General features: G+C 34.3%; 1 protein-coding gene across 5 annotated transcripts in view; it reads right to left on the reverse strand.

The window, feature by feature from the left end:
- LOC149807383 (transportin-1-like) overlaps positions 1 to 14,488 on the reverse strand; it is a 123,241-nt gene that overhangs the window by 49,538 nt on the left and 59,215 nt on the right. For all 5 annotated transcript variants that reach the window (XR_016422489.1, XR_016422488.1, XR_016422487.1 and 2 more), the window contains exons 9-12: positions 12,895 to 12,958; positions 11,977 to 12,302; positions 5,536 to 5,685; positions 4,147 to 4,221 (exon numbers count right to left, since the gene is read on the reverse strand). Coding sequence is in view for 2 of the 5 variants with exons in the window: in XM_089965995.1 (XP_089822121.1) it covers positions 4,147 to 4,221; positions 5,536 to 5,685; positions 11,977 to 12,302; positions 12,895 to 12,958 (615 nt within the window). In the remaining 3 variants the exon portion in view is untranslated. The remainder of the gene's footprint in view (positions 1 to 4,146; positions 4,222 to 5,535; positions 5,686 to 11,976; positions 12,303 to 12,894; positions 12,959 to 14,488) is intronic.

Here is a 14,488-nt window from a genome sequence, read left to right on the forward strand (position 1 = left end):
CAAAACCCCCCATTTGGTACAAGAGTAGCAATGACAAGGTCTTCAAAATTAGGAATACCTACTACTACAGGTTAGTATCCAATTCAGCTCCATTTTGTGTCACAGGCCCAAAAGAATAAATGCCTTCAGCCTAGCAATTTGTAGTTGGCAATGCAAGAATCTGAAAAAATGGTCAGCCTTTGACTAAAATTTTGATAGGAATACCCTATAACCCCTACAATATTCATCTCTGGGATGATCGAGTTGCAAAAGCTACTTGTCCCTGTACTCATTATATTCAATACAGCACACTTCTCAGCTATACTACTTTCAGTAATCGAGGTATCATCATTTTGCTTTTCAATGAGCTATCACACATCTTCATCAGTTAGATCTGGGAGAAGTCACAAGACAAAGAATATCAAAATGTTAACCTGGTTGTCAAATGTCGCCTGGAGAAAACTGCACCCTTTCATAATAAGTAGGCAAAGTTTATTTATAAATGACACACGACAAATGGTAAGTGATGCTGAACACTGGAATGCGTCAAGGTTAGAAAATGCACTCTGATTAATTTGTAAATCTACATCTACTCAGCCCATTGTACTTCGCAAATTTTTATCCCAAGAGGACTAGTGGTTTTCCTGATCCGTGCCTCGATAATAGAAAGTGAACATTCTCTTCAGAATGGAAGTTTTCTTGAGAACTTGAACTGGTGGATAAATCGAAGATTAATCAAGCCTGATGGTGGAGAATATACCAACTGTTGCGCATGAGGAAGCCCCTGTGTTGAGACAGAAGGTACTTCCAATGATAACATGCCCTGGGCGGGTCTATCAGCAGGGATAAAAGATCATGGAACCAAGATTATTGGAGCTATCAAGATGTGCTCTATGGTGACAGTCCATGCTTTCTGGAGTACTTGCTGAATCATCAAAGCAAAAAGAAAACTTGCTGAAAAATTCCACTGCACAAACTCTTTGATCTGAAACTAGGGTGACATAAAAAGGGAGTTTTAAGCTCTTTTGTGATAAGCCTCCCCATTGTCTGAACAAGGAATCCACTATGGAGGTTCATCAGTGGTAGACTGAATTCTAATTAAAAGAACAAGGTAATTTTGATTAAAAAACCGCAGTGCTGATAATTTACAGATCAATGATATTAAAATGCTTCCATTTGTAACCAAAATTGTCATTTGTAAATGAAAATTATCAACTCTCTTCCAAATGGCACATTAAAATTTAGACGAACACTTTCTTGTGACAGGTACATAATAAATTTTCCAACTAAAAGGAACACATGCAATTCAGGGCAAAATTCCTTTCTAACTGTGCTGAACTGCTGGTTCCAACATAAAGTGGCCATCTTAACAAGTGATAAATCTAGCTCACAGTCTAGAAAAGAGCAGTCTGATACATGTGCAAACAGCCTCAGCTAGCCGATATATAGTACAGATCCATGGACATGGAAACATATACAGAGCAAGAATACCATAAACAATGCATTACATGCCTGCCTGTCAAATTCTTTTTCAGAAACATTCTTTTGGTCTTAGTGACAGTCATCTCTGACATATTGTCAAAGATCAACAGGCTCATTCCTTAATCAAGAACACATAATCCACATAGTTCACTCCAGGTCTGTGATGTAGAACTGATGTTATTGTGCAGAAAACTTGTTTGTCAGTGACCTTGACCTTAGACCTTTTCACCATCACCCACCCCAAAAGCAAAGCCAATTACAAAGTTTAGTAAAGTAATTATGCAAAAAAAGGGTAAAAGACACATGAACGGATGAATGGACAAACCTCACAACAATATATGCTCTGTCTTCTTGGTGGGTAAAAAAAATGTTGAAAGTTAAGTTTATACTTAGCGTAAACAAGATCTAATTTGGAATAGGCTACATGATCTTAAGCCAAACTTGATGCTTGTCTGTTGTTTACAAAATCGGAGTCTTGTACTTATAAAATTTGGCTCCCAAATCAGGCAAGATCTGCTTTCACTTCTAACTCTGGAGATTCATATTTTTTATAACAATGGATGGGCAAATCAGATTGAAATGTTCTTCAGGAAGTATCAGTAAGAGAGAGTTCGTTATTTTTCATCATGTCTGCCCAAAATCATTCTTCACCAAACAATTACTGTTAATCAAGAATGCATATATTAATATTTTTCTGTAATAAGTATATCATATCCATTCTATGATCATGAAAGAAAAACTTAAGCTTAAATTAGCTCCTTAAGAACATATGCCTCCTGTGCATTTAGTTTTTGAAACCTGCCAAATGTACATTAAAGAACACCATAAACTGAATTTTATACTCCAGGAATGCCAAGTTGTTTAGAAGTAATCATCTGTCTTTTTTCCATCAGTCATTCTGACCTATGACCCTGAAATACATATAGGTGCATTTCTTGCCATGAATGCAAGCCATACATCTAGTCTGGTAATGGTTTGATTGCATTGGGCTGGAGTTATTTTGTGGACACTGTTTTCCTTCTTGGGAGTTATTATGACCTTGAACTTTGAACCACCATATCAACCGTGTTTTCCCTGTCTCAAATGAAAGCCATCTGCAAAGTTTAGTTTACTATTTTTAACACAGTAATTACAGCCATACTAAAATCTTTGAACTACACTGAAACCACTCAAAAACAAATTTTTATCATCTTTTCTACACTAAATGCATAGCAAACCTTAAATCTGACAACTCATATTACAAACTTAAAGAAACACAAGTTGCTCATGCAATATGGAAAAAGTGTTCTGATGCTTGTCTGTTGTTTACCAAATCGGAAAGTCTTGTACTTATAAAATTTGGCTCCCAAATCAGGCAAGATCTGCTTTCATTTCTAACACTGGAGATTCATATTTTTTATAACAATGGATGGGCAAATCAGATTGAAATGTTCTTCAGGAAGTATCAGTAAGAAAGAGTTAGCTATCTAATTCAACCAATATTAGGGATATCAGTACGAGAGAGTTAGCTATCTAATTCAACCAATATTAGGGATAATGAAAGGTCTATAAATCTCCCATGCAGTCACCCAGTTTCAAATGGAAGCTTCCATATACTTACATCAAATACTAAAAAAATTGGCATGATCTATATAAACTTTGCAAATTGTGGCATGAAAACCCCAGGAACACGCTTTGCAACCAATCACTGAAAACAGGAATCACTCATAAAAATCAGATGGTGTTATGCCAATCATGTAAAGACATGCATATCCATCTTGTTCATAAATCCTGAATGGTTAACAATGAAAGTAGTTTTGTTGAAATAATTTCCTTTGTTTCAGTATGTGGCCTTGACCTCTGACCTTTTACAGCCCACTTTATACACCTCACTCACCTCAAATCCAAGTCAGCCATAAAGTTGATCAAAGCTGGGAATAAAGAATTTAAGACAGAAACCATATTTCTTCTTAGAGTCTCACTATGATACTGACTATTTGAACTCCAAATTATATTGTCTTTCTTACCTCAAATGCATGCCCTTTACAAACATGTGTTGGATATACAAGTCAAATTACTGTGTACAAATGGTTTTCTTTCTTTCAGTCCATATGACCATGACCTTCGACTTTCCAAGCCTGAAATCAATGTTTCTTCCTTACACCTAATGCAACCAACTTCCCAAGTTTGGCTACATAACATAGTGGGAAATCAAGTTAGTGTGCCAAAATGAAATAGAAAACAAAATGATAAACATGTATAGACAACATCATAGCATATAGTTCAAAGCAGGCACACAAAAATGTTTTGTAAATAAATGGACTATATTATACAATTAATAAAAGTGATGAAAATTTTTTAATGGATAAGGATATACAAAGATGTAACTTCACAAGCAACAATACTTTTAAAAATTATTGCACATTATTCGCCTGCCCCATATTAATAGTCTTCAATGTAGATAACTTTAATATTTGTGCAGTAACTCATCTTCTTCTACAAGTCACAGTGACCTTGACCTCCAAGTCTCTGAAATCAAAAGGGCTCTTCCTTAGCCCAAGTGCAGACAAAAATGGTACCATGTGGAGAAACAGAAAGCATAACAATACACTCTACCTTGTGGTCAACATATAAAAACATATTTCGACTTAATATTTCAAACAAAATAAAGCTTGCTCTTCAGTGTTAGAGAATAACGATACTCACTGGTTTATTGAGATGGTGTCCCACTGAATCTGCTAGGGTTCCAATGGCATCATACAGAATTAATAGATTCTTGTGCTGAAATCATAAATTACATCAACTCTTGTAATCTTCTGATTGTTAAATATCTGCAAATTATTTTACTTTTCTTACATGTAATTACTTCGGTACACTAGCTTTGATGTCATAAATAACTAATACTAAAGAGAAGCGACTAAAACATGTACATGAAAACTAGTTCAATGACACCAAAACAAAATTAGGTACTAAGATTTCAAGGGAGATGACTTTCTTTAAATATATTTCACAGTAGTAGTTTACAATTACTACTGTAAGGAATTTAAGTATATGCCTTATTTAATAATAAGTCAATAAGGGAGATAAATGCAGAATCCCAGCAGTCATCTAGGATAAATAGATCCTGCCTAGGAACTCTGAATTTTATAATTCTGAAGGATTATAAATAAAGAAAATAGAAGAAATATTAAATGACTTAAAAATTACAAAGAAGAAACCTTCCTAATTTTACTATGGATCTGAACCAGAGATCTCATAAGCAGAGGTTAACGAATCATCATAATGTATCTGTCATTGTGTATATGCATCTCTGAGGTGTACTAAGCCGTGAATCGGTGATGCACTTTGCATTTCTTTCTGCTGATGCATATATTGTACTGGCAGATGCATATAATGCAATGTATGATTCATCACACTGCAATACACTGGAACTTACACAAAGTATCAACAAAAGTGATCAAATATAAATTATAAGAGATCAAGTAGCAAGAAATAAAGATTGCCTAGGGGAAAAAATGTTCCTCTTCTCTTCTTAACAGATCTGTATATAATTAATCTCCCACGAAAAGCAATAAACATGCAAAAAAAATTTTTAATCCATTAGCAAAGTACATCACCGTGTGGAGAAGCTGAATATTATGTACGAGTCTAATGCATGTTAATCTCTACATCTTGATCATCACATTATTTGCTGCATGCATTGCAAGTCAAAGATCACTAGATTAATCAAGTGGAGTCTGTGATATTTATCATTTCATTTACTATCTTGATGGGTATCACTCCTCAGATTTGTAGATGGTGCATATGTTTACTAATAAAACTGCAAAATCTAGCTAAGTTGGAAATATCTAAACAGAAAATAAGAATGTTCCAATCACCTATTCTTAAATATCATTTTGTTAGCAACATCTACCTGTCATCTTCACTTAGGAACTTTGAACAAATTTTACAAGCATTTTAAGATTGCTTTAAACATAATTTCTTCCTCTCCTAAATTGAGAATTTTGTGTTTAAGCTTAGGATTAAAAAAAAAAAAAAAAAAAAAAAAAAAAATTTCCAACTGGGAATTCATTTTACATTTGGCAATCAGCCTACCTGATACTTATTGAAGGCATAAACTAATGTCTCCAAAATGAACCCCAGATAAGGAACCAATTCTGTGCAGGCCTCCTCTTCCAGTGTGGCAAAGGCAGAGCAAGCAGCCTCTTGCACTCGTTTGTTGGCATCCAACACTCTCTTCAGCAGCTGGAAAAAAAAGTGAACAAGTATTTTCAATTTAATATCCATACTATTGTCCATTTTCTTCTTTTCTTTAATAATTATACAGTTTTGTTTGCAATTAAGAAGTGAAAACAACATGTCAAGTTATTATATATAAACAATTGTTATCGTAAAACAATATAGTCTTGAGATTCATTAAAGGCAACTTGCACTTGCTTCTAAACATTAAAGTATTAACGAAAAGTAAAGAACATTTAATAATTTGAGTTAAAAAAAGAAACAAACATTACTAAGAAACTTTTCTCTCCTTTTCCATTTTTAACAGTCTCTTCTATAATCAGGTAAAAAAATAATACACATATGCAAAAAGAAAAACATTAAATGCAGCAGTGAGTATATCACTCAGTAAGATTAAAATTATATACCAGTCTACCATTTGATCACACATATTGGTCAACAACATGCTTGCCACCATTATAGACCTTAAAATGTGCTGCATCACCAGGCATATCACAATGCAAGTTCAAAATAAGGTCTTTATAATCAATTCTTACATGTAAACCTGTTCAGTTTTCATTACATCTTTAAATCTTTTAGAAGTAAACATCTATAAAGTCATGTTTGAAATGGCATGCCATTAAACCCTGTGCATATACATATTCTTTACATAATGGGAGAAAAATAATAAATTGTAGACTTTCTAGGAAAGAAGCTATTATTGTCTATATCTGTCCAAAAGGGACACTAAAATGCTAACATGGAACTTAATATTTTTGGCAACTAATGCCATCACATGGTTCCAACGCTTATCTAAAGATAAATTTCCATGTCATTTCCAGGTTTATTTTTTCAGGATGAAATTAATTTTTTTAAAGGATCACATATGACCATTACTGAATGGAATTAAAGAATATTTCAGATTATAAAATACGCATTTTGTGAATCTAAAGATGTTTCTGTTTCAAGGCTCTCCAAAAACATCTAAGTCAGAAAAGACGATCATGTAAAAAAAAAACACAATGTATCACACTTAAATTGTATATTCCTATAAATTGGCATGTATTTAAACTATTCCATTTAAACATACCCGGGGGAGGGGGGAGAAGGGGAAGAAGGCACATTCAAAAATGGGTGACCACCCATAGAAGTGATTTTTTTCTACCACTACCAGTCATAGCAGTGAATTTTGGACACCCATGCCCATGCATAGAAGCAAATTTTTGGAAATTCATTACCATGCATACAAATTACTTTAACAGAAATGAATTATATGTTGATTAATTTTTATTATTTGTAACTTGAATAGAAGTATTAAACTTAATAGTAAGAAATAAAATATAATGGATCTAATCAATATTTATATTTAAAGATAATATGATAAATAAAAAACATTTTGTGAATAGTAATAATAAAATGAGCTGTTCATTTTTAATCAACCGGGTATTTATGGTTTTCAAGTTTAAGGACGAAACATTGCCTTGACAGTTTATTTTGGATTAAAAGCACAATATTTACATAGTTTAAGATCAATATGTTTAACAGCTCCTAAATAATAGTACCCAGAAATTATATATGAAATTTGATAGCAGGGCCATACATGTAAGTTTTAAAAATTATTTTCAAGTTAGACAAGGTAATATGTATTTTATATGAAGGGATTAAAGAAATTTTAAAAACCACAAGATGCCTGAATTACTTTTACTTTTTGTAAACATGGAAAATGTTCCCCAACAGACTGCGAACATGCAGCTTTAATTGTCTTATATAAAGATGACACGTCTCATATCACACCTTTTACACACAGTATCATTGGATACTCAGCCAACCCATTTGAAGTTTTTACATGTTTATATGTTCAAACAAACATTACAAAACAAAAACATTACTATAATATATATATATATATATATATATATATATATACGGTTGTTGTCTTTCCCAGGCGTTACTGTTGTATCTTGCCTTAATTAGTCAAATATTACACCTGTAAAATTTCTGCAATTTTCAACCACACAAAACTCATTGGATCAGCAGATGCATGTAGTTCAGAAACCAAAAGCAATTCCACAAAACAGTTTTCCCATGACAAAGAGTAATATTTTGAAATATGGTAGTTCTTTTACAAGGTCGACATATTTGTAGAACCATAAAAACCATTATTTTCACAGAGATTTGTGAATAATTTGTCCAATTTTCAATAATTTATCATTTCATATCCAAACTTTGCTGTCTTCAAATCAGTGAGAATGCAGGTATCATTGTTTTAGAGGAAATATTTCAAAACTCGTGACTTTTCTAAGAATGTTTACATTAACTGGCCGGAATTGGTCTTTTATCTTACAACTCACAGCAGATTCAAGTAACAGTGCATTATTTATGGAGAGTACCAAACTGTATTTGGCCAGCCAATGGCAAACCCACAGTGAGAAATAAGATAAGAACAACGTGCTGGGAACCAGTCCATTTCCGGCTTACAGAAGTGATTACTGTTTATTGATGACCATGCATGGAAGGTTTTTATTTTGCCGTCCGTGGGGTAGTGGTATGTATAAATGGAATAGCCCTAAGTGGGAACAACATAATGAACATAAATTAGTTTTGTTTCCTTTCAAACCTTTAATTCTAAAGAATTCTATAGCAATATATATATATATATATATATATATATATATATATATATATATATATATATATATATATATATGCATCTCACAGAAAGCAACATTTCCTATAAAAAGAAACAATAAATAAATGCAAATAATTAGAATCTTGTCTTGTAACAAAAGAATTTAACCCTGAATTTACCTGTGCCAATAAAATCTCAGACAAGATTTTTCAAACAACTTAATCTTCTTATGATGATCTGGTTAAAAATCCATCATTTAAAAAACATTTTCAAAAAGGGTTGATTTAAATTTTGAAAAAATTTCTTCAAAATTATATACTGTTGTATAAACAAGGGCTTAATTTTCAGTAAAATCAACTTGTCTTCTTGGAATTCGTTAAACCAATCCCCAAACCTATATTGATACAGGGGCTTGTATTGTTGTTGTTGTTGTTGTGGGGTTTAACGCCATTTTTTCGCACACGATAGGCTATACATGGCGGCCAGTATTATTGGTGGAGGAAGAACCCGGAAAACCCCGGAAAGAACCACCAACCCATGAGAAGCTACTGGCAAGCTTTCTCACATGCCCACATTGGTTGAATCTTAGACTCGAACCGCCGCAGACAGATGTGAGATGGCAGTGATCCGTAATGAAGATCGCTTTAGACCACTCGGGGCCCCCGCTTGTATTGTTTTTAATATATAATACATGGGACGACAATTTCTCATTTCAGCTCCAAGATTTAACAATTTGGACTACAAATTTGGTTAATCCGAATATTTCCACCCCATTTTTCATATTTGGACATTTAGGTTGGGGTGTGGGGTCACTGCAATTGCATATCGAAAATTTGGAATTTGCTACCAACGTGCAGCAGCGACATTTGGTAGTTGCTTACCAGTGGGCCTAGAAAATTTAAACTTATGTTATATCGACTTATACATTCATGAAATCGATAGGAAAATTATTTATTTTCTCGGAAATGGCAAGTATTACAATCATTATGTCTTTAATCCTCTGACAGACTAAACAAAACTATGGCACAGATGAAACCTAACCCGGTACTTGCCATTTGCATTACTAGTCACATAACTTCACAAATCTCAAACGACGACCTTGGAAGTCCAATAGTCATGTGATGTCAACAAAACTCCTTTTTAATGTTATTGTACAGAAATTCAATTATATAAAATGAAAGTCAGATACTTTGTAAAAACCAGCAATCATGCCAGTCTGATTTATCGAGCAGATAGCATATATCAATGTGGTAGTCGCATGATAAAACTCCAGAAGTTGTTCTTGGAATATATATATGGAAAATTGGTTGGTTTTTTTCCACTTTTGTATTTTTATTACAATCAGTATACGACTTTCATTTAATTTTTTTCTTCTTACTCTACAACATTTGAAAGTGAGGGTTGTTAGATGTGTGTACTCATGTGACTAGCAAAGCAAATCGCAAGTACCAGGTCACATTTAATCACTGCTTTGTGTTATCTCGTCTTTCAGCAGATTAAGGAAATAACAATTTTAATACTCACAATTTCTGAGAAAATAAGTAATTTTCATATTGATTTCATGCATGTATCACTCGATCTAATGTTTAAAGTTTGCTAGGCCATCCGGTAAGCAGTTACGCTTTGCCACCACAATACTGGCCTCTTGTGATGTGAGACTGGTTTTCATACCTTCCTTGACTGATGCAGATATCAAGTAGACTTTGAAAATAAAAGTCTACTAGACATATCTAATCCAATGCATGTTTGGATTGACTCAGCATATATGTTTACTGCAAGCACCCAAATGATCCATACCGCACCCTCCAAATATTCTGGTTAGAACTCAACAAATTTAACTTACAATCAGTTTAGTTACGACTCAATTACATGACTAGTGGTGGCGGAAAACTCCTGGGTTTTCCTCAATTTTCCTCAATATGTTCAAAATTCAAGTACTTTTCATGGTCTGGAAAATATTATCATTTCTCCGAACTTTTTCCTGATTTCCCTGTAGCGTGGGAACCCTGCATCACCAATGGAAAACAAACTTGGCCATCTGGCTAATAACTGACAAGCAAAAGCACAAGCAGTTGAATAGGAAATCTGTCAGTAGGATGCTTTCTGTATACATTTTCCCTCTTCATGAAGTATGTTACAAATACATCTGTTGCAAGGTTTTTATTGGTCATGTTCTATTCAGCAATTTTTTTTAAGAGATAAAGTTGCTTAAATGTTTAGGTTTGTTGTTCGTATATAATGATTGATGTATGTAGAAGCATTTGATGGCTCCTCAGCATAACTGTGACCATATTTAATGGCAGACTGATATGACTGGTATAAATTTAGACAGATTCAAGCAAGGATTTCTGTCAAATTTGGTCAAATTTTGTTAAGCAGTTGTTTTTTTTTCTTCATAAGTTGTTGAAGGTTTTTCTATGCTGAGTAACAACAGATATATTTTATGGCAAAGAGGAATAATCTTGTACAAACTTAAAAGACCTTCATGCCAGGATGCTTACTGCAAAGTTTGGTTGAAATGGGTCTAGGTTGATAAACACATGACAAATGGCAGGCATTACCATAGAAAGAGGCCCATAAACAGCACATTACAAGTCCACCCCAAGATTAACAGTCCTCCAAGTCAATAAATAAAATTTCTGTTAAATTTTAGTCATAGTAAGATGAACCTTTGACACAAAATAAACAGGCTACTTCCTTACACACTTACTGCAAACCAACCACAAGGCTTGGAAACTACAGATGGTGAACAAAAATCACAGATTGATGGATGGCAGACCTCCCAACCCTGACGAGTCCATCTCAGTAAGGCAGTTGATTTTCTTCCATAAGATTGACCAGTTTTCAGTAAGGTTAACAAAATATCAATAACTGTTATTGTAAAGCTGGAAAATGTAAGTTTGATGCATCGATGATAAATTTTATGTTCAATGGAAAAGTTTGTAAAGTACACATAGACTTTATTTACACTAGTACAGTTGCACAATCTTTAGTTCCAAACCCTATTTAACTCAGTGGCTTGCTGATATCTCTCAACTTGACATAATTCTTGGTAATTCTTTTCTATTTCACATGATGACGGCAATCATATCTCCCGCCATGAGACGTACTCAAATTAGCATGTGTTGTCCAATAAATGTAATTGTGTCCTTTCCAGCTTTTATTCACAAGAATCTGAATACTCCTTTTTATTCTTCTATGTTGATTATTAACACTTTTCTATAAACTTGTTTTCCCTTTCGTCTTAAACATGCATTGCTTTCTGGATGCAATTTAAAAAATTTATATAATCAACAGTTTCATTGTGAAGACGCTTTGCATGAACAAATAGGTGCAGTTTAAAGCGTCTGTAAAGTTAGTCTGGTTCCCTGACTAATTTCACTAATTCTAAGATGAATTCAGGATCCAAATAAAACTTGGATGAACCAATTATCTAGATTTTTTGGCAACAATCATTTTCCCGTAGTTTCTGCTTGTATGCCATAAGACTTATGGCAAAATCGTAAGATTTGGCAGGTCTGGGATGGACAGATAACATAATATGCTCTGCCTTAAGGAAGGTATATACAATTTTTACCTGTCTCATAATGCAGAACAGACAATAAATTTTTTAATCAATGGTTTCCAACCATTATAAAAAAGGCTGGCACAGACGGTGTTTAAAATCGACTAAAAAATTACTGACTTGCCTCTTCCATGAGTGGTTTCAAATAAAGGTCATGTGGCTGACCCACCACCCAGTGAGCATAGCGACTCAATGTCCAACATGTTATAGACCGAACCAGGGCCTTCTTATCTGACAAGCAGTTGATCAGGTAAGGAATCAACTCTGGCAAATGGGGTACCATCCCATTCATGCAACCCTCCGCAATGGCACCCAGGACAAGGATACCAGATTCTTTGATCTCCCAGTCAGAGTGGAATAAAGTCTCCTTAAGGATGGGAAGAAGAACTGGAAGGACATCCTCACGGAAAACATTTGCCAGCACATCCAATGCCGCAGCAGAGCATTTTCCTGGAAGATCGGAATGACACAACATAAAGTGCATTTATAAACAACGCCTTACATTAGTCAAATTTATTATTTATAATGTTAATATTGACAGACATATTTGCCCTGTAACAATCTGACAAACATGAGTTGCTTTTGCCATGAAGAACATAAAATTCATAATTCTGTTTCTTAAAACCTTCAAGAATTTCATGAATGAACTATATTCCACAATGATATGTATCATCTCTCCTGAGCATTAAATATATTCTCCCTACAATTTGTTCCTTTTTTGTTCTGCCAATATTTTATAGTTTTGAAGAATCAAAAAACCATATCCTTATTCAATGCACAACTACACATATTCTTATAAGTATCAAGTACATAGCTCAAACTCCAACTTGAAACCCTCAAAATATATTATACTTGAAGTATATCTAGGTCAGTAGAATACTAGAATCTAGAAAAAAGATAATCCTAGCAGTGACATAATCTTAACTCAAAGGTTACAAAGAGGCAAAGGTTTGGGACTTTTGCAGTTTAAAGTCTGAATATTATTCCCAACCTGTGCCAAGAATGTGTGGCCAGAATACAAGTGTTTGCTGACAATACTTACGCAGGTTCCAGTCTGACAAGCTATCTTCATCATCAAATCCATCATCATCTGAGACTTCTCCATCCTGAAAAACATTAATAGGTAAAACTTAATCTTAAATTATTATTTATCCATGTATAAAAAAAAAATCAGACTGCAAAATGGGTGTATGTGATTTGGATTTTAAACATAGCTTTTACAATTTTTCAGTCATATCGCTATGTCTGCAGTGTGGCAGTTTATAGTGATGGTTGCATCATGCCACAGACATGTAGCATGATGTCCCATCCAGTCACATTATCCTGACACCAGGCCGACCAGTCCTAACATTAACCTCTTAATGCTGAGCGCCAAGCGAGGCAGCTGTTAGTACCATTTTTGTAAGTCTTTGGTACGACTTGGCCAGGGATCAAACCCATGACCTCCCGCATCCAAGGCAGACGCTCTAACCACTAGGCCACCAAAGCGGTCTCAACTGTAAAATGGAGACCTAGATCTATTGCTGCATGTGACAGTAAAAGCAGGGTCTATACTGTAGTAAAGACCTTGATCTACCATTGCATAATATGGCATCGGATTAGAGTCTATATCACAAACAGTCAAGACCTAGATTTGCCATTGCATATGCTGCCAACAGGACATAAATCTTTTATAATGCTCATCACATAATGTGACAGGAGACCAGGATCTTTGCTGCAAGTAGTCAAGACCTGTATCTATAATAGTAAGTGTGAGCAGTGATAATAGGTTTTTAACCCTTTCATCACTAAGTAACTTTGGGGGGCAGAGAGTCCTCAACACTAAGTAACTTTGGAGTTGTAAAGCAAAATGACTTGTTGATTTTGAAATAACATAACTTTGCCAATTTTAAAGATATCTGGCTGGATTAGGTGTCAAAATCAAGGTTAAAAATCACATTTTATGACTAATTGACTAAATGTGCATATATATTACAACTGTTAAAATACAGGTGCAAACAGGTAACACAACAGGTAAAATACAAGTAATTATATATTTACTTCTTAGAAAAGTTCCCAAAACTTGTTCAATTGACCCTAGATGTACTCATGAATAATTCCATTAGCAACACACGTCTTTCTTTCAGGTATGTGACAGACAGAAATTAAAATTCCATAAAATGCCTTGATTTCATCCAAGGTGAGATCGGTCCACACACCTGTATCGCCTGTCATGCTTGATCGTCGCATTCAAATTCGTTAGACGGACAATGTTTCCAAAATCTTCATCTGAATAGAATATTTGAAAATATTCCAAAGCTCTCCAGGAGCCATCTAACACTCGGGTGGGTCCAACTTTCTCAGAAAACTGAAACAAATCTCTTTGGTTTTCCAACTTTGTCCAAACAAAATTATGTGGAGCGTACACTTCCTCCGGTTCAAAACCTTCAACATCCTCTTCATTGTCATCACTGTCACCCACAAGCTCATTTCATTGCCTCTCCAGACGCCTTCTCTCATTTTCATCCAACTTTACTAGGTCGAAATTGGTAAAAATCCTCTGATAATTCAAAATCTAACACTTCACTCACTTTCTTCGAACTCCGCCATTTTGTATACAAATTTCACTATTCGGAAAACTCATTAAAAGTTCGATA

Source organism: Sinohyriopsis cumingii, chromosome 1 (assembly GCF_028554795.1).
Source record: "Sinohyriopsis cumingii isolate HCF-2022 chromosome 1, ASM2855479v2, whole genome shotgun sequence".
NCBI classification, from domain to species: domain Eukaryota; kingdom Metazoa; phylum Mollusca; class Bivalvia; order Unionida; family Unionidae; genus Sinohyriopsis; species Sinohyriopsis cumingii.